Below are 21,725 nucleotides of genomic sequence, written 5' to 3' on the forward strand. Positions count from 1 at the left end.
GAGAAGGGGACAAGGAAGCTGGTGATAGGGAACCCAAGGTTGAGTAAGGATATTGTTGATGTGTTGTGAGATTGTTAACCATTGTCATAGGGCAACATCTGTAGTAACTGTTAAATGAGAAACTATTTTGTTCTGTAAGCCTTCATTTTAAGTGAGAATAACAGCACAATTGGAAAAGCATAGTCAATGTCACTGAACTGTGCATGTAGAAATTTTTGAAACAGTGTATCTTTGGCTATGTGTATTTTCACCCAAAAAAAAAGGTTGAGAAGTTAGAGGGTTGATATGTTGTGGGGTTGTTAACCAATGTCATAAAACAACATGTGTACTACTGTTTCACAAGAAACTATTTGTTCTGTAAGCTTTCATCTGAAGTACAATTAAAAAATAAATAAAATAAAAAAAATAGAGTGCCAATACAAGTCAACAGAGGAAAGAATACTCTCTTCCACAAATGCTGCTGGGATGACTCAATCTCCACATGGAAAAGAATGAAGTTAGACTCATAGTTCATACACAAAAATTAATAAAAAAAGGATCTAAGAACTAAATGTAAGAGCTAAAAGTATAAAATTCTGAAAGAAAACATAGACATAAATCTCCTGATCCTGGGTGTGACAATGGTTTCTTAGATATGACACCTAAACCACAGCAATCAGAGAAAAAATAGATAAAACATCACGATTAAAAATGTTTGTACTTCAAAGAATGCTATCATGAAGGTGAAAAGACAAGTTACAGATGGGAGAAAATTTCTGCAAGTGATATGTCTTATAAGAGTTGTCTAGTATCCAGAATTTATGGAGGCCCTGGGTGGTGCAAATGGTTAACACATTTGGTTACTAACAAAAAGTTTGTAAGCTGAAGTCCACCCGGACATGCTTCATGTTATGGATTGAATTCTGTCCCCAAAAATTATGTGTTGTAAATCCTATTAACATCTTAGTTTTCTAGTGCTGCTATAACAGGAATACCACAAGTAGATGGCTTTAACAAAGATGGAAGTCCGAATTCAGGGTGCCAGCTCCAGTGGAATTCTTTCTCTCTCTGTTGGCTCTGGGGGAAGGTCCTGTCATCAATCTTCTTCTGGTCTATGAGCTTCTCAGTGCAGAGACCCTGGGTCCAAAGGACATGCTTGTTCCCAGCTCTTCTTTCTCGGTGGCAGGAGGTCCCCCTGTCTCTCTGCCTGCTTCTCTCTTTTATATCTCAAAACAGACTGACTCAAGATACAACCTAATCTTGTTTGAGTACTGCCTCATTAACATAACTGTCTCTAATCCTGCTTCATTAACATCATAAAGGTAGGATTTACAACACATAGGAAAATCTCTCATCAGATGACAAAATGTCAATCACAGAATACTGGGAATCATGGCCTAGCCAAGTTGACATACATTTTTGGGGGACACAATTCAATCCATAACTTAATCCTATTTGGGAATGGGTTGTCTTTGGTTAATGAGACAGGATTTGTGTAGGGTGTATCTTGAGTCAATATCTTTTGAGATATAAAAGACATTAAACAAGCAATCAAGCAAGCAGAGATGGGGAAGAGAGACACCAAGCCACATGAAGATCGCCAGAAGCAGAAGCTCAAAATTGACGAGGACCTTCTTCCAGAGACCAGAGAGAGAAAGGCTTCCCCTGGAGCTGGCAACCTGACCCACAGACTTGGGACTTTCAGCCTCTATAACCACGTGAGCCATTTCCTTGATATAAATTAATCTCTCTCTCTATGTGTGTGTGTATGTGTGTATATATACACACACTTCACCAGTTTTGCTTCTCTAGAGAACCCAGCCTAAGACATCTGGTACTGAGAGTGGTTCTAGAGAAACAAAATTGTAAGGATGAGTTTTCTAAATTGGTTCTCAAGTCTGGTTAGTCTTAAAGATGGTGATGACTCTGCTTCCAGTAGTGAAGAGGGCATTGCTAATCCATGGCATGAGGTGGCAATAGAAATACGCAAAATGTCACCACCAGTAGATCAGGTACTGGTGAGAGGCGAGGTTCTGGGTGACTGTGTATTTGATACCTTTCTACGATTCTGTCAGAAAGAAAACTATAAGGAAGCTAGTTGGTTGGTCCTACTTTCGCTAGAGAAAGTGGTGAAAGAAAGAGATGAGCTCAGGGCTTCAGGGTTACAGCATCGCATAAATGACCTCAAAGTTGCCACTTGTGTCCTGAAAGCAAGCCTTATTTCTTGTTGTAACGGAGCTGATACTGCTGAAAACCAAACCCAGAGTCTTATCATAAAAGTGGCTGAATTACAACGCCAACTGAATTCCCAACCAAGAGTGGTGTCTGAAGTTAAAGTGAGGGCACTGATTGGGAAGAAAAGGGATCCTGAAACTTGCGATGGGGACATATGGGCAGATAATCAGGAAGCTGGGAACACTGAGTCCCTAAATTCTGTTGAATAACTCCTGCCAACAGAACCAGCCCTCTCACACCCATATGAGGAAATTAATTCATCTTTGTCTGCTAAGCCACCCTCCCCAGTAAAACCATCAGCCTCTCAACCATCATCTGATGAGATTAAGCCAGGTATGTCTGAAGAGCCTTTGTCTGAGTCATCCCCTGGGGAGGCGTCTGAGTCATTGCCTGAGGCATCACCTGACACAGGCATCTTACAAGATATTGCTGAATATTCTCAAAATGTATCCCCACCACTCATCTTTGCTTCCAGACCTATAACTAGACTGAAGACCTAGCAACCTCCAGAAGGTGAAGTACAAAGCATGTACAAAGTACAAAGGAAGTATGCTACGCTCCAAAAGAACTGCTTGAGTTTTCTAATATGACAAACAGAACCCTGGGGAATACGTGTGGGAACAGTTATAAAGGGTGTTGGATAGTGGTGCAAACATAAAGATGGATCAGTCTGAGTTTATCGATATGCACCCACTAAACACAGATTCTTCAATGTTTCAGCTTGAGAGGTTAGGGAAGGATCTAATAGTTCATTTGGTTGGGTTGCTGAAGCATAGATTATGCAGTGGCCCACAATGAATCAAGCTGAAGTGCCAGGCCTGCCTTGGTATACTGTAGAAGCAATCCAAAGGCTTAGGGAAATTGGCATGTTAGAGTGGATTTATCAGGTTAGACCCACAGACTCACACATGGAGTGCCCAGAGGACCTATCTTTCACCACAACAGTAGGGAACAAGTTAGTGAAGGGAGCCCCAGCATCCTTGAAGATTGCTATGATTGCTATTTTATGTAAGTCAGATTTGACAGTGGGAACTGCCCTAACTGAATTAAGACACTTAACTACAATGGGGCTAATTGGACCTCGGGTGGAAGGAGCTATGTGGTGGCACCCAATCAACTAATACAAGGTGAGCATGGTTACCATAATGGATAGGGGAGTCAAAGCAGTAATCAGAATAGTCTGACTCATATGGACTTATGGCATTGGCTAACTTAGTCATGGTGTCCCTAGGAGTGAAATAGATCAGAAATCTACTAATTATTTACTTCATATGTACAAGCGGAAGAATTCTAGGTCAAGTGAATGGCAGTCTAACTTGTATCACCAGAATAGAGAGTCATGGCCCTCAATCAATTCCCAGACTTCAGTGAGTTTGAAGACCCACAACCCCTTGAATGAAGAGGCCAGTCCCCTACAGAAAGGACCCCATTACACTGCCAAAAATTTATACTGTTAATCTTTCTCCCAGCCTTACCCATAGGGATCTACAGCCTTTTATGAGAGTGACTGCTCATTGGGGAAAAAGAAATAATCAGACTTTTCAGGAATTACTAGATACTGGCTCTGAACTGACACTAATTCCACAAGACTCAAAATGTCACTGTGGCTCACCAATCAGAGTAGAGGCATATGGAGGTCAGGTTATTAATGGAGTCTTAGTTCAGGTTCGGCTTACAGTGCATCCAGTGGGTTCCTGAATCTATCCTGTAATGATTTTCCCAGTTCCAGAATGCATAATTGGAATAGACAATACTCAGCAACTGGCAGAACCCCCATATTGGATCCCTGACAAGTGGAGTAAGGGCTATTATGGTAGGAAAGACCAAGTGGAAGCCATTAGAACTGCCCCTACCTAGGAAAATAGTAAACCAAAAGCAATACCACATTCCTGGAGGGACTGCAGAGATAACTGCCACCATGAAGGACTTCAAGGATGCAGGGATGGTGATTCCCACCATATCCCCATTCAACTTGCCTACTGTTTGGCCTGTGCCAAAAAACAGATGGATCTTGGAGAATGACAGTGGATTATCAAAAACTTAACCAGGTGGTGACTCCAACTGCAGCTGCTGTTCCAAATATGGTTTCATCGCTTGAGCAAATCACTACATCTCCTGGTACCTGGTATGCAGTTATTTATCTGGCTAATGCCTTTTTCTCTATACCTGTTTCAAAGGACCAGGAGAAGCAGTTTGCCTTCAGCTGTCAAGGCCAGCCGTACACCTTACTGTACTTCCTCAGGGTATATCAGCTTTCCAGTCCTATGTCATAATTTAGTCTGCAGGGATCTTGATCACCTTTCCCTTCTATAAGACATCACACTAGTCCATTACATTGATGACATTATCCTGACTGGACTTAGTAAGGAAGAAGTGTCAGTGACTCTGGACTTACTGGTAAAAACATCTGCACGCTAGAGGGCGGGAAAGTTATCCAGCAAGACTTCAGGTACCTTCCACCTCAGCAAAATTTCTAGGGGTCCAGTGGTGTGGGGCATGTCAAGATATTCCTTCTAAAAAGAAGGAAAAGTTATTGCATCTGTCCCTCCCACAACTGAAAATGAGGCACAACACCTAGTGGGCCTCTTTGGATTTTGGAGGCAACATATCTCTGGTATGGGTGTGCTAGCCCAGCCTATTTATCAAGTGACTCAAACCACTGCTGGTTTTGAGTAGGGCCCAGACCAAGAGAAGGGTATGCAAAAGGTTTGGGCTGCTGGCAAGCAGCTCTGCCTTTTGGGCCATATGATCCAGCTGATCCAATGGTGCTTGAACTGTCAGTGGCAGATAGATGCTGTTTGGAGTCTTTGGCAGGCCCCTATGGGTGAATCATAGCGCAGACCCTTCGGATTTTGGAGCAAAGCCCTGATCCTGGGATTGCAGCATCCAGCAAGAAAACAGCAATTTTAGGTGATGCGGGGAAGAACTGTACAGGGGCAACAGCATCCTCCCCCACCTCCTCTTCCCCAGATCCCCCAGAGAAGCATAGGGATCTGTCCAGTGGTGATCCTCCCTTTGTCCTCCTCATGCTGAGTGTGAGCACATACTCATGAAGGTGTGTGAGCCAGCCCTTCATGCCTTTATCTCCCCCCATTTTAGATAACAAATGTTTTAATTGCCTATTCCAATTCACTATCAAAGTATTACTCTGAGGGTGGTATGCAACATGGTATGTCCGTTTAATATGATATTTCTTGGCCCATTTCTGCACCCTGTGGGCTGTAAAGTGTGTTACTTGGTTTGATGAAATATAACTCTGTGGCCCAAACTGGTACAGTATCTTTCACTGAATCCCTTAATGGTGTTTTTGCCATTTGCATCTGTCACGGGATATGAAAGCCCAGTCCAAAGTAAGTATCTATTCCTGTGAGGACCCATTTGTAGCCACTTGGTGCCACTGGCATCACTGGTCCAATATAATCAACTTGCCAGCTATGCATAGGGCCTTCCCCCTGGGGAATCTGCCCAATAGCCATCTGTAACCTCTGTCTTTCTTACTGGCTGACACAGCAGTCCTTATTGGCATTTTGTGCCTCAGAGGGTGTAAGGGGAATGTGTCTAGATTCAGCCCATCCCTGCATTACTGCAGCATTCAAAACCAAAGATACTGCCCCTAAATTAGTGGCTCTCACAATCCATTTTAGTAACGGTTCCTCAGGAAGCTGACAATACCAATCTACAAACTGAAATAACTCCTTTACACTGTACCCCCCGGTTTGTATAGTGTCTTGGTTTTGCCCATTTCCCTCCCAGACTACCTTCCTGGTGACCAGCGGTCATAGAGGAACTTCCTGTGGTTCCAACATGATTTTTCCTTTCCAGGTCAACCCAGGGACTAGCAGTTGTAGCTCTGACCAGACCGTATCTGGGCTTGGTTCAATGCTAAAATCAGCCCCTACATTCTCTTCCTTGCCGTTGCAGATATTATGGATAACAGAAACCAAGGAATTATATGTCTGCCCCTTTCCTTATCACTCTGTATTTCCATATGCACCCAACTAGCCAATTTCTCAGGGGTTAGATCCACCCCTCCTAAATCCCATGAATAGCTTTTGCCTTGGGTAACTGCAACATAACAGCTGCTTCAATCCATGGGTGTTTTTTATCCCATCCAGAAACCAAAGGTTTCTCATTCTCCTGCTTATCTCCGTTTTTCCAAAACCACATATTCCAGAGAGTCTGGGCCACTGCAGTAAAACCCACCAGTTCAACATCAACTGAACGAATAATTTCTTTTATAAGGATCAGCACAAAGCTGGTTCGTATGAGGCAGGTTAAAGATGTCCTAAATGCCCAACTTTTCTAAGCTGCTGTACCACTCCATCATCTCTAACATCAACTACTCCCTCTCCCTCCCCTCAGTACTCTCCCTCCCATCTTTGGCTTCCCTAATTCACTGCAACGTCTCACAGAACTCACCAACCGTATAAAGGAAATGGCTCACGCAGTTGTGGAGGCTGGCAAGTCCCACATTCACAGGTCAGGCGTAGGCTTCTTCTAATCCACATGGCTACAGGGGCTGACAAACCCAAACCGCCAGTTCAGACCACAGGCTGCTGACTCACAAGGCGTGGAAGGGGCTGTGGAAGCTGGCGAATCCCAGAATCAGCAAGTCAGAGAGTAAGACTCTGGCTCGAGTCCCAAGAACCAGAGGTCAACTGGTCATGACTCAGGATTCAGATATGGAGAGAGAGAGAGCCCCACCAGGACACACATATGTATCTTAGATGCAGGCCACACCCTAGGGAAGGGCGTAAATTGAGTAAGGACTGGACATGATCCATGCCCTCCTGCAAGGCTGTGACCCAAGACACACTCTACACCAATTCTGCTTCCTCAACATGTAGAGGTCAGGATCCACAACACATAAAATGGAGGACAACCATACAATACTGGGAATCATGGCCTAGCCAAGTTGATACATAACCCCAATCATCACAGGTTCTATATATCTTATTTGCATAGTCCCACTCAATCACTATGTGTGAGTCACAAAGACCACGGCTAGAAGGGCCATAGTTAATGAGGCAGCAATAGTGTAGGAAGTCAACCTCTTTTGAGACATAAAAGACTTGAAACAAGCAAATGAGCAAGCAGAGATAGGGGAAGAGAGATGCCAAGCCACATGAAGATCGCCCAGGAGCAGTAGCTCAAAAAGAGATGAGGAGCTTCCTCCAGATCTGACGGAGAGAGAAAACCTTCCCCTAAAGCTAGCACCCTAAATTCAGACTTCTAGCCTCGTACTAACTGTGAGAAAATAAATTTCTGTTTGTTAAAGCCACCCATTTGTGGTATTTCTGTTATGCACCAATAGATAACTAAGACACCTAAGAAGAAAGGCCTGGCAACCTACTTGCAAAAAAACAGCCACTGAAAACCCCATGGAGCACAGTTCTACTCTGACACACACGGAGTCACCATGAGTCAGAATAAAATCAATGGCAACTGATTCAATGGTTGCTTTTACCCAGAATATATGAAAAAACACAACTCAACAAAAGACAAATAACCTAATTGAAAAAATAGACAAAGGATTTGAATGGTCATTTCTCCAAAGGAAACATACAAATGGCCAATAAACACATGAAAAGATGCTCAGTATCATTAGTCATTCTCACCCACCACTGCTGTCAAGTTGATTTCGACTCATAGCGACCCTACAGGACAGAGAACTGCCCTATAGGGTTTATAAGGTTGAAATATTTACAGAAGCAGACTGCTACATCTTTCTCACGTGGAGTGGCTGGTGGGTTTGAAGCTCTGACCTTTCGGTTAGCAGACAAACACATTAACCACTGTGCCACCAGGGATCCTCTTTTGTCACTAGGAAAATCAAATCAAAACTACAAGATACCACTACATGCCTACTAGGGTGGCTATCCACCATGTGCCGGACAGTTTGTCATACTGTGGTAGCTTGCATGTTGCTGTGATGCTGGAAGGTTTGCCATCAGTATTTCAAATCCCAGCAGGGTCACCCTTGGTGGACAGGTTTCAGCTGAGCTTCCAGACTAAGACAGACTAGAAAGAAGGACCTGGAAGTCTACTTCTGAAAAAACCGGTCAGTGAAAACAGAGAAAAGACTGAAGTTGTCAAGGATTTCCTTTTACTTGGATCCATAATCAACACCCATGGAAACAGCAGTCAAGAAATCAAACGACGCATTGCATTGGGCAAATCTGCTGCAAAAGACATCTTTGAAGTATTGAAATGCAAATATGTAATTTTGAGGACTCAGGTGCACCTGACCTAAGCCATGATACTTTCAATAGACTCATATGCACATAAAAGCTGGACAATGAATAAGAAAGACTGATGCCTTTGAATTATGGTAATAGCGAAGAATATTCACTATACTATGAAGTGCCAGAAGAAATGAACAAATCTGTCTTGGAAGAAGTACAGCCAGAATGCTCATTAGAAGCAAGGGCGGCAAGACTTCATCTTGTATACTTTGGGCATGTTATCAGGAGGGACCAGTCCCTGGAGAAGGACATCATGCTTGGTAAAGTGGACGGTCAGTGAAAAAGAGGAAGATCCTCAACGAGATGGATTGACACAGTGGCTGCAACAATGGGCTCAAGCATTAACAATGATTGTGAGGATGGCGCAGGACCAGGCAGTGTTTTGTTCTGTTGTACACAGGGTCACTATGAGTCAGAACCGACTCATCAGCACCTAACAAGAACAACAAGGGTGGTAATAATTTAAAAATGGAAAATAAGAAGTGTTGGCAAGAATGTAGAGAAATTGGAACCCTCATCAATTGCTGGTGGGAACATAAAATGGTAAGACCATTTTGGAAAACACTTTGGCAATTCCTCAAAACGTTAAACATGAGTTACCATAAAACTCAAAAAGCCAAACCCATTGCTAGAGTTACCATATGACCCAGCAATACTACTTGTAGGTATATACCCAAGAGAAATGAATTTATGTCTATGTCTTCTTCTAAAAGAAATGAAATGTCCATGCAAAAACCTGCACACAAACGTTCATAGCAGCAGTATTTACAATTGTCAAAAGGTGGAAAGAACCCAAATGTCCACCAATGGATGAATGGATTAACAAAATGTGGTATATTCATACAATGGAATATTATTTGGCATAAAAAGAAATGAATGGGTAATATATGCTATAACATGGATGAACCTTGAAAACATCACACTAAGTGAAAGAAGGCAGTCACTGAAGACCAGATATTGTATGATTGCATTTATATGAAATGTCCAGAATAGGCAAATCCACAGAACCAGAAAGCAGATTAGTGATTACCATGGACTGAGGGGAGGAGGCAGTGAATGGGCATGGGGCTTCTCTATGGGGTGATGAAAGTTATCTGGGATTAGATAGTGCTAATGCCTGCACAACCTTACAAAAATACTAAAACCCACTGAGTTGTACAGAAAGAAGCCCTGGTGGCGCAGTGGTTAAAGCGATGAGACTGCTAGGTAGGCAGTTCAAAACCACTAACAGCTCCACGGAAGAAAGATGTGGCAGTCTGCTTGCACAGAGGTTTACAGCCTTGGAAATGCTTGGTCATTATGAGTCGGAATCGACTTGACGGCAGTGGGTAGGTAAATTTTTAGAGGTTTAATATTATGGTATGTGAATTATATCTCAATTAAAAAAAAAAAAGATGAACATGAACTACTTGTGAAATAAAAACTAAGTAGTATCTACATTTTCTTTTACTTCTCAAAGCCCAGCACCCCACCAAGCAGCCCCTTCACACAGACAGAAGAACGCTGAAGAAAGCCCTTCAGGCCACCTGCTCTCCACACATACCTTGAGGTGCTGATGCATGCAGTAACGGCACACTTTATGCTTCATCTCATGTGTGACATCACTGGAGAAAGGAATAAATCCACATTTTGGCTGCAAAGTAAACAAATAGGGAAGGAAAACTATTTAGGTAATGTTGTGGATTGAATTGTGTCTCCCAAAAATATGTGTTGTAAATCCTAACCTCTATACCTGTGGTTGGAGCCCTGGTGGTGCAGTGGTTAAGAGCTTGGCTACTAACCAAAAGGTCGGCAGTATGAATCCACCCACCAGCTGCTCCTTGGAAACCCTACGGGGCAGTGCTATCCTGTCCTATAGGTTCGCTATGAATCAGAGTCAACTTGACAGCAATGGGTTTGGCTTTGGTTTTGGTTTATATCTGAGGTTATAATCACATTCGGGAATGGGTTATTTTTATTATGTTAATGAGGCCAAATCAGTGTAGGCTGCATCTTAAATCAATCACTTTTGAGATATAAAAGACATTAAACAAGCAAGCAGAGACCACGGAAGAGAGATGCTAAGCCACATGAAGACTTCCCAGGAGCAGGGGCTCTAAACAGACAAGGACCTTCCCTCAGAGTTGACACAGAGAGAAAGCCTTCCCCTAGAGCCTGAGTTCCGACTTCTAGCTTCCTAAACTGTGAGAAAATAAATTTTTGTTTGTTAAACCCACCCACTTGTTATAGCAGCACTAAGAAACGAAGACACATAGTGTTTGCAGGATTTTAGCCTTTATATGAGTGAGTTCACACCGTTCATATTCTTCTACGACTTTTTTCACTCAACCTTATGCTTTTGAGATTTACCCATGTTGATAAATAAGGATCAAGTGCGTTTATTTTAGCTGTTGTTTTGCAGAACTTTTTACTCCTACTTCCTCATCTGTTTCTCCTGCTGATGGACATTTTTCCCTATTACAAATAGTGCTTACACACATGTGGGAGAGTTTCTTTAGGGTGCATACTAGGAGGAAGAATTTCTAGGTCACAGGGAAGCCTCAGTTTTTGCTACATATTGCCAAACTGCTCTGTAAGTGGTTGTACCAATTTAAAGTCCCACCCGAAGCAAAAGGAGAGTGCTGATGCCCTACTTCCTCTCCAGCCTTGGGCACCGTCGGACTTTTTAATTTTTGCCAATCTGATGGGCATGGGATATAGCTTTCTGATGGACATGGAAGAGAATCACTTTGATTGTTGTTTTATTTTGCATTTGCATTCAGACTTCTAGCCTCCTAATCTGTGAGAAAATTAATTGCTGTTAAAGCCATCTACTTGTTGTATTTCTGTTAAAGTAGCACTAGCTAACTAAGACAGGGAAAAATCATATACCTTTCAAAACACATACAACAAACTATGAGATAGAGAAATCCAAAGTGCAGCATTGGCAAGGGTTAGGTACAAACGTCCCCAAAAGTTTTACTTTCAATTCTCAGTGGGAACTGATGCTTCTCTCATCACATCATACAAACATCTCTGCCTCTAGAGAGTACATGGCCAGAACTCTCAGGGGGAGAAACATGGTGCCTTTACTGCTGGCTTGACAAAGGTACAACACAGAGCAGCTTTGTCTCTCCATGACGCACTGCAACTTGAAAGGCTCTAGAGCTCCCAGCTCCCAGAAGCAGGCCACTGTTCCCTCTGACAAGTGATATGCGAAACTGGAAGGTGCCAATCTGATAGTTGCTATGCTTCCAGAAAGTCACAGAACTGCCTTTTTAAAGCTATGGTCTTACTATTAAACACAAGTGAGCACTATGCCAAGGGCTGTCTTGGCACTGGAGCACTGAGATCTTCACCCTGTGGATGGGGAAGCAGAATGTCTGTCTGCAAAAGTATCATGAGTGTGAGTGCTCAGGGCCAACGAGGACCCATGAGTGGGTGCAATGGAGGTGTGGGAGAGACAAGCAATGACCTGGAACATCTGCGGGAGGGCCTCCTGGGGAGATCTGCACTGCCACCCTCAACTTTGGACAGCAGAGAGCTGAGGCAAGGGGGTTTCTGACCTTGCCAAGCTCCCCACCCTGGAACCCAAGTAGAATAGACATAAATGCCCTTTGTCACTCCAGATTCAGGACTCCCAGCCATGAGAAACTAGAGCCTCTAGGGGTTAAACAGATTTTTGTGCCTCTGGAGAAATCCCTCCTGAGCAGGACATAAGCAAAGGAACTGCCACCCAGTCTAACAGTCTGACTCACAAACTAAGCTTCTGGAACAAAGCATGCAGCGTCACCCGCTAGCGAAGTGAGCCCAGCAGGAAGGAGTCATGCAGAGGGAGGAGGGCCAGCCAGTGAGCTGAACCTTGAGGAGAACACAGAGGGCACCACCCAGCTGGCTTCCTCCTGGAGCTCAGCAGTCAGGGCTCACCCAGCCCGGGGATGGTGTGGCTCCTGTCTGAACTCTGGCTGGCAAAGGCAGGAAGCACACAGGGTGCAGGTGACAAGGGTGGGAAGGAGAAGGAGTGGCAGAGTCTCTGGGAGCTGGGGGTTGCCTGGGCCTGATAAGGGCCACTGGGTCCAGCGGGGAGTAGCCGGGACACCACCAGCCTGTAGAACAGGCTTCTGGAGGAAAGCATGAAATAGGGTGACAGAGAACAGACTGTTGGAAGACAATCCACTCATAACCAGGGAACTGCCTTCTCCCTTTTTACCCACATCTTTTTCCCCTTGACCAAAGTTCACCTTAATCTCTACACACAGAATCGGTCGGTGCTCCACAAAGTGGTAGGTCTGAAGTCTGGTCAAGTTAGGAAGGCACATAGCATAACCACTGAGAGTGTCCAGGTCCTTGTCACAGCGAGATTCTGGAAAAAAAAGCAGGGACCACCTGAGGATCAGTGCAGGGAGGACAAGATGGAAACTTGAAGACTCACGTGGTAAAGCATCAACCTGGCGCACAGAGTAGCTGGCCTCGGCCCCGACTCCTGGGAGGGGGTGGCTGAGCCTGGGAATGCCCTGCCTGACAGGAGCGGCTTTGTTTACCTGGGCTTGGGGCCACGTGGGACTGGGTTGGCCTCCGAAGAGGCTAGAGGCTGAGGTGGGTCCCATAGGCAGGCAGCCATATCCACATGATGGGGTTCAAGGGGCTTCCCTGCTGGGTAAGTGGGGTCAGTGATCCACAGGGAGAGGCCGACAGGAGCTCCACGTGAGGGCCTCTCTTGGACCCTGCCCCAGGCGTCTCTTCCCTCGGCTGATCGGAATCTGTCTTTGCACTGTCACAGACGGTAACCATGATTATAACGGCTTTCAGTGAGCTGCTGAGTCCTTCTAGCCAGTTATTAAACCTGAGAGTGGTCTGGGGTCCCTAAACTTGCAGTTAGTTGTCAGAAGTGAGGCTGTCTTGGGGACTGCCCCCAACCTGCAGCTTCCTTAACCCAGGAAGCTCAGAGAGGAAGGAGGCTGAAGGCCAGGCCACCACCAATCTAACAAGGCACTCAGAAAAAGTCTCTACACTCCTCTTAAACCAAGGTTCCTTTCAAATGTCCAACATCGATGTTCCCTCAGTACTGACTGCTAGAAACAGCACTGTGAACCAAAGTCGGCTGTCCTTCTTTCCACATAGCAAGGCCAGTTACAATTCATTATTACAGCTGCTCTTGTCGCTATTAAGTAGCCTGACTACTAGCCAAAAGGTCAGCAGTTCAAACCCACCCAGAGGCACCTCTGAAGGTAAGCCTGGCGATCTGCTTCAAAAGGTTGCAGCCTTGAAAGCCCTATGGAGCAGTTCTACTCTGCACACTTGGGGTCACCATGAGTCAGAGTCGACTTGACAGCAACTGACAATAAGAAAAGAAAATAACAGTCTCTGATAGCGCTTGCTGCTGGATGGCAGAGCCCAAAAGCACACCTGCAGCTTGTCTTCATCCAGGTGAGGAAACCAGAGCCAAGACATTGTCCTAGTTTGGCTTTGGGCAGCAGCCTCCCCCCACTTCTTGGGCCCTTTCTCACAAGGATGCCCTGCTCCATGCTGCTCCCTCCAATCTGAGGTTCCCAGGATGTCAATGCCCTCTTTTCTTTCTTTTTCTTAATCAAATCAGGAATTTTATATTAGCCATTTATACAACCCAACTGGCCAACTGTGCTTTCTTAAGAAGGCATTTCTATCCTCAACAAGGCTTGCATGATAAGTCCTGAGTCTCATCTGTGAAAGAATTTGACTTGGTTCCTGACACTCCAGGTATCAGCAAGTGCACAGGAAGGGTACATCTGGTGATGAGGAAGGGAACATCTGGCAATGGTGGGAAGGATATATTTGGTGATGGCGAGCAAGGTAATCACCATAGAGATTCATGCGTCTTCCTGGTTTCCTTCAGGAGGATAAGCAGGCACAGCTAGAGCCAGCGTCTGGGGGCAGGCTCCTGCTGACCTCTAACACCGGGCCATCTGCTGTGGCTCAGGTCGATCATGATAACTTCCTGTGACTCTTCCAGGCCACCTCTTTACCCTGCCTTCCCCTACCTACATCACCCCCAACTCCTTTAGCTCCCTCTTCCTCTCCCAAACACTCTGTTATAACATTGTATTAGTTAATTCTTGGTTACATATTCTATGCTTTGATCTGGTTATCTGATGCCCAGAACTGTATTTATGAGCTTCCTAACCTTCTGCCCCTGATGATGAAGTTTCAAGCATTAAATGCATCTCTGGAAAACATCCTCATGGCAACAGAATTGATGAAAACTGCCATCTACTTAATATGGGTAATAATGTCACTCTTCAAGTGGGATGTTTTAAATTACTAACAAATTTATAAGTTTCAAAACCCTTACCTGGTCTTTCGGCCTGTATCTTTAAACAAAGCTGTTTCACAAAATCTAAAGGCAGCTGAACAACTTCCTGTAAGAACAAATATGGAATACGCAGTGTGAGGATTTACAGAATAAAAGTCCCTTTATGATTTTAAAGGTCATATCTAGGGTAAGCACAGAAGCTTATGTTTCCATACACTAGGCTCTCCTCAGCGCGGCCTCTCCCATTTGGAGGTGGCCAGCAGCACCGAGCCTAACCCGCATGGCCTCTCCCACACAGAGTGCTTCTTCTTGCAGTCACTTGTGTCTCCTGCCCATGATGCTGGGAGGCAGTGTCTGCTCCACCTGGGCGCCAAGGACATGCTCAAAGAAGTCAGTGTCTGGGGACACAGGCCTTGGGCTCCCCGGCCTTGTGCTGACATTCTTCACCCCAGTATCTACTGATACAGCCTGAGCGCTCTAAGCCTCTCATCTGAGAAGCAGCTGGGCAAAGGGCTGCTTAATGACTAACATCTGGGTGAGACGTCTGGGCACAGCAGTCACCAGACCGGGACTCAGAGACCAATACCCAGTGCGTGCAGGGGAGACTAAGAGTCACTTCTCTCCACGTGGCTGCTGCTTAGCAATTTCCCATAATAAAAGGCTTTTGTTTCATAAAGTGATACTCGTGAGGAGTGTGCCTCTTAGCTCAAGTAGATACAAGAGACTAAACAGGCAGCTTCTGTCCGGAGGTGAGATGGGAAGGCAGAGAGGGTTAGGAGCTGGTTGAATGGACATGGGGAATCGGGGTGGAAAGGAGGATTGTGCTGTCACGTATGGGGAGAGCAATCAGAGTCACATAACAATATATGTATAAATTTTTGTATGGGAAAAAATAAAAATAAAACAAAATTTAAAAAAGGCTTTTGTTTCAGCCACATTGCTCACCATCTCTGGCTTCCCTCTCCCCTGTCCTCTGGGGTTTCCAAGACACCAGAATTCTGACTTCTGAAATGCCCCAAAGGGTGGCACAGCCAGCAGCACCACGCCTTCCCAATTCTCCATCTTAAGACTTCTTGAGACAGGGTTTTAAGGACTGCCAAGATGTGTTGTTAGTGAAACAATCAAGGTGTAAACCAGTGTGGTAAAAAAAAACAAAACAGATATAAACCATGTCAGGAGTGGGGGCCAAGCCAGTGGGGGAGGGGTTAGGAAAGTGGAACACCGTTTCCACTGAACAGCCTTCTGTACCAGCTGTTGAAGGTTGTACGACAGTACGTATGCCTGTTACTTACCCCTAAAGATGAATTAACATCTAAAACAGACACCAAGCAAGTGTCAGCAGCATGTGCTGTCCTGGGCACCAGGTGGCAGCCCTTCCTCCAGGAGCTCACGCCTCATCTCGTGAAATGAGTTCCTTTATGTGGCCTTTTGCCTTGGTTCTTTGGAAAAAAAGCTTGAGAGATTTTTCCACCTAGGCCCTGAGGAGTTGCGTTTACCCTAGTTTTCTACCCCAAAGAGTTTGTTACTTTTGTCCAGGTTGACTGACATTTCCTGGGTAAGCTGTAAATAACTTGGTTTTGATGCTTTTTGTCTGGTCCTGACCAGTATGCACCTTGAAGGGATTGGTCAATAGTCTATGCAAATGAGATGAGTTGTAGCCTACTATGCAAAAGAAGTGTCTGTGGCCTACCGAGAGAGGATCGGTCAGTTTGTGGTCCTGGTGGGAATGCCATGCCTTGAAACTGACAGTTATGTATTTTAGCAGCCAGCCCTACAGAAATTTTAGAGACAGAAAGCAGGATAAGAAGCAGCAGGAAGAAGCAGAAGGAAGAAAGAAAAAAGAAGAATCAGAGAGAGAGAGGAGGCAAGGAACTTCCTAAAAGAGCTGTAACACGGATCAAGGGCTATAACACTGAAGGTGGAGACAGGCCCACAAGTGGCCCAGCAGCAGAGCCGGCGGCGACAGGCCTGGAAAGGGCCCTGCAGCAGAGTCGGTGGTGATAGACAGCAGGGCCAAGAGGAACCTGTCCTCAGGGGGCTGAGAGGAGCCTGTCCTCAGGTGGCCAAGAGGGGGCATGCATAGCAAAGAGTCTCTTGATTGCAAGGCCAAGAGGAGCTGAGACAGCTGTCTTGTACTGAAGAAGGGAGACTTTGCCTATGTGCTTTCTGATCCTGATCCTGAGTTGTAGCCTGCTGATCCTGATCCCGAGTTATACCCTGTTACTTCCTTAATAAGCCACTTAACTGTAAGTATGGTCTGTGAGTTCTGTGTAGCCACTGCAATGGATTATCAAACCCAGCAGAGAAGCAGAGAATGCTGTGGGGAGAAGAGCTGGTATCAGAATTGGTAAAAAGGTTGGAGAGTGGAAGTATGTCTGACCTCCACCTCATAGGAATCACCTTTGGGCTGATCCTGGTCATTATCCCTCCTCTAGTTAGACAGTTTCTGACAACACTACTACTCTTACATTTTACACCTCGAGGGCTCCAAATGCCACCTGGATAGATACCACACCACCAATCACCACGCTCCCCTTCTTCCTGGATTCTTGAATCCCAATTTCATTTGGCCATCCAGCCCTCTGCCTTTCCTGATTAGTCCAGGGGATTGGTTTTAGAGGCAAATGCATGGTCCAGTTCCAACCAAAGTAAGGGAGGGTCTGTGGCATGGGGCAAGGGTGGCGCTGAGTGCACGTCCTCACTCTGCAGACAACACCAAAACGATCATCCATCTCTACTGGGACACTGTGTGTCTAGACGGGAAAGGCAGGTACTAGCTTTAGGACAGAGCAGCCCTGAGCTAGGGAGTGGAGGTGTGGCAGAAATGCAGGACCTGGATGACTTTGCTGAGTCTCAAGTTGACAAAACCAAAACTCCCATCCCTGGCTCCATGGGTGTCTTTAGGTTTAAGCCCATGTGGGCTGAAGTTTTCTGTTCACTGTTGCAGCTAAAAGCACCTTCCTGGTACACAGGACAGGAGCATAAAGCAGATCCCACCTGGGCCTCACCACGCCTACCACCACCACCCCACACACATAGGTCCCCTGGCTGCTTCCTGTGGCTGCCCACATGCCTGGTCGGTTATGGCTGGCCTATGACACCTGCACACCTCTGCTCCCACCTGTCCAAGCTGTCATTTGTGCTTGTTCCCAGTCTGTTTATGCCAGCTTAACTCGTGATTGTGTTCTTTACCTAAATATGTTATAAACGGAAAAAATGCTAATACATAAAAACTAACTTGAATGCTTCGGACATAAAAGATTTTAAAAGGAGAGTTATTGTTAGATTAGGTAAGGTGAAACAATAGAAAAGAGGAGTAATTGTAAAAAGTTGAAACTTCTAACCTTAGACTGTTTCATAAGAGTCCAAATTCTCACTGCACTTCAAAGAAACCAAAAGCACAAAGCACACAGATGGTTGATTATGGATGCTGCGTAGGTAAGAAAGATAAAGAACTGCAATCAAAGCCTCCCTCAAAGAAATGACCCACCCAGCAGGTGCAAGGCTGCAAGGTCACGGCGACAGGAGTCTCCCCATGGACTGGTCACCTCAGAGCCCATGCACTGCTGGGAAACGAAGCTGTGACGGGCACAGAAGCGACAGGTGACACACAGAAACACAAGGAGGAGGAGGCAGAGCCCATCCAGAGCCAATGGTCAGTGAGCACCTACTCTTAACACAGGTGCCTGTCACACTGCCCAGCCCAAGTCAACAGCCAACAAGGTCACAACAGTAGAAGTGTATTTCTCCTAAACAACGTTAGACTACTGATTTCATAAACGAGTTATATCTGTGTTTTAAGTCAAAATAAAGTGTTTACATTAGTGAAAATGTCAATTCTACCCAAAGTGATCTACAGATACAATGCAATCCTAATCCAAATTCCACTGGCATTTTTTAATGAGATGGAGAAACAAATCACCAACTTCATATGGAAAGAGAAGAGGCCCTGAATGAATAAAGCATTACTCAACAAGAAGAACAAAGTGGGAGGCCTCACACTACTTGATTTTAGAACCTATTATACCACCATGGTAGTCAAAATAGCCTGGTACTGGTACTAAAACAGATACAAAGACCAATGGAACAGAATTGAGAATCCAGACATAAATTCATCCTATGAGCAGCTGATATTTGACAAAGGCCCACAGTCCGTTAACTGGGGAAGAGATAGTCTCTTTAGCATATGGTGCTGGCATAACTGGATATCCATCTGCAAAAAACTGAAACAAGACCCATACCTCACACCATCCACAACAACTAACTCAAAATGGATCAAAGACTTAAATATAAAATCGAAAATTGATAAAGATCATGGAAGAAAAAATAGGGACAATGCTAGGAGCCCTAATACATGGCATAAACACAATACGAACCATAAGTAACAATGAGCAAGCACCAGAAGAGAGACTAGATAAATGGGAGCTCCTAAAAAACAAACACTTATGCTGATCAAAAGACTTCATTGAAAGAGTAAAAAGACAACCTAGACCGGAAAACAATTTTTGGCTACGACAAATCCGATCAGCATCTAATCTCTAATCTACAAGATACTGCAAAACCTCAACAATAAAAAGACAAATAACGCAACTGAAAAATGGGCCAAGGATATGAACAGACACTTCACCAAAGAAGATATTCAGGCGGCTAACAGACCACATGAAGAAATGCCCACGATCACTAGCCATTAGAGAAATGCAGATCAAAACTACAATGAGATATCATCTCACCCCAACAAGGCTAGCACTAATCCAAAAAACACAAAATAAATACTGAAGAGGTTGTGAAGAGACTGGAACACTTATACACTGTTGGTGGGAATGTAAAATGGTATAACCACTTTGGAAATTGATTTGGTGCTTCCTTAAAAAGCTAGACATAGAAGTACCATACGATCCAGCTATCCCGCTCCTTGGAATATATCCTAGACAAATAAGAGCCGTCTACATGAATAGATATAGGCACACCCATGTTCACTGCAGCACTGTTCACAATAGCAAAAAGATGGAAACAACCTAGATGCCCATCAACAGACGAATGGATAAACAAATGATGGTATATTCACAAAATGGAATACTACCCAGTGATAAAGAACAACGATGAAGCCGTGAAACTTCTTATAACATGGAAAAAGCTGGAGGTCATTATGCTGAGTGAATTTAGTCAGTCACAGAAGGACAGATATTGTATACAACCACTATTATAAGAACTCAAGAAAAGGTTTAAACACAGAAGAAAACATTCTTTCATGGTTACAAGGGTGGGGAGGGAGGGTAAGGGTTATTTACTAACTAGATAGTAGATAAGAATTACCTTAGGTGAACAGAAGGACAGCACACACTACAGGGTAAGTCAGCACAACTCGACTAAACTAAAGCTAAGAAGTTTCCCGAATACAATCAAACACTTTGAGAGACAGAGTAGCAAGGGTAGGGGTCTGGGGACCATGGTTTCAGGCGACATCTAGGTCAACTGGCATAACAAAGCTTATTAAGAAAACGTTCTGCATCCTACTTTGGTGAGTGGCTTCTGGGGTCTTAAAAGCTTGCAAGCAGCCATCTAAGATGAATCAATTGGTCCCAACCACCTGGAGTAAAGGAGAGTGAAGAACACCAAAGACACAAGGAAAGTGTTAGCCCAAGAGACAGAAAGGGCCACGTAAACCAGAGACTTTACCAGCCTGAGACTAGAAGAACTAGATGGTACCCAGCTACCACCAACGACCACCCTGACAGGGAACACAACAGAGAGTCCCGGATGGAGCAGGAGAAAGGTGGGGTGCAGAACTCAAATTCTAGTAAAAAGACCAGACTTAATGGTCTGACTGAGACTGGAGGAACCCCGGAAAGCTTGGCCCCTGGATTCTCTATCAGCCCAGAACTAAAACAATTTCTGAGGCCAACTCTTCAAACAGGGATTGGACTGGACTGTGGGACATAAAGTGATAGTCATGAGGAGTGTGTCGGTTAGCTCAAGTAGATACAAGAGACTAAACGGGCAGCTTCTGTCCAGAGGTGAGATGGGAAGGCAGAGTGGGTTAGGAGCTGGCTGAATGGACATGGGGAATCAGGAGTGGACAGGAGGAGTGTGCTGTCACAGTATGGGGAGAGCAATTAGGATCACATAACAATGTATGTATGTATAAACGTATGGGAGACTAATGTGAAATGTAAACTTCATTTAAACTACAACAATAAAAAGAAATTTAAAAAAATAAAGTGTTTACAGTACACGACCTTTCTAACGTTTGACTGCCTTTACTTCCCAGCTCTTATTCCGACTCAGAAACCAGTGTGAGTCCCATCATCCCGCTGACAGAGGCCAACAGCACCGAGCACACAGCAAGCATTCACTTAAAAAGAACCATAGTTAAAGACCCAGCTTGAGTTGAATAAAAGGTAAAACTACAGCATTTCCCTTATGAAAATGTAGCTTTCAGTGGAGACATGGTTGCACTCACTTCTCTGGTGATCGCCATCCCATCCAGGAAGGATGGATATAAGGAAGGCCCTGAAAGCACCCTGGAGGGTCTGGGCAGGCACCAGGCAGGTCGGCAGTTCTTGTAAAAGCCTCTCGGGGAATAAGCACCCTTCCTCACACCGCTGCCATCCCCAGCAGCACCAAGATCATGGACGTTCCAGTGCAGAGGCAAGGCCTAACTCCTGGGTTTAAACACAGGACCATGAGGTCACCAAAGTGAGGCTCAACTTCTAAAATTATATCAATGGTCGCCTTTCTCCGGGACTTAAGAAGCAACAACAGGAGAAATAAGGCACAATGCCTCCTGTCTTCCCATTAACCAAGCTCTCCAGCTCACAGGCCCATGTGTCTCCTGGTGGAGACATGCCTAGGCCAGTCAGCCTTTGCCTAGAATTCTCATCATAGGGGCTGGTTTTGTCTTGACCCAGGACAGACAGTCCCAGAAGACAGAGGACAGAAGTGCTTTTGTGAGGCTCTGTTTTGCCCTGTCTAGCTCAGGTCAGGTTCTTCCTTCCCTT

General features: G+C 44.9%; 1 protein-coding gene across 1 annotated transcript in view; it reads right to left on the minus strand.

Moving 5' to 3' along the window:
• IPPK (inositol-pentakisphosphate 2-kinase) overlaps positions 1 to 21,725 on the minus strand; it is a 105,219-nt gene that overhangs the window by 64,237 nt on the left and 19,257 nt on the right. Inside the window, exons 4-6 of the mRNA XM_004384223.2 lie at positions 14,767 to 14,833; positions 12,680 to 12,801; positions 10,003 to 10,092 (exon numbers count right to left, since the gene is read on the minus strand). Of these exons, the coding sequence (XP_004384280.1) occupies positions 10,003 to 10,092; positions 12,680 to 12,801; positions 14,767 to 14,833 (279 nt within the window). The remainder of the gene's footprint in view (positions 1 to 10,002; positions 10,093 to 12,679; positions 12,802 to 14,766; positions 14,834 to 21,725) is intronic.

The sequence above is a fragment of the Trichechus manatus genome, unplaced genomic scaffold (genome assembly GCF_000243295.1).
Source record: "Trichechus manatus latirostris isolate Lorelei unplaced genomic scaffold, TriManLat1.0 scaffold00120, whole genome shotgun sequence".
In the NCBI taxonomy this organism is placed as follows: domain Eukaryota; kingdom Metazoa; phylum Chordata; class Mammalia; order Sirenia; family Trichechidae; genus Trichechus; species Trichechus manatus.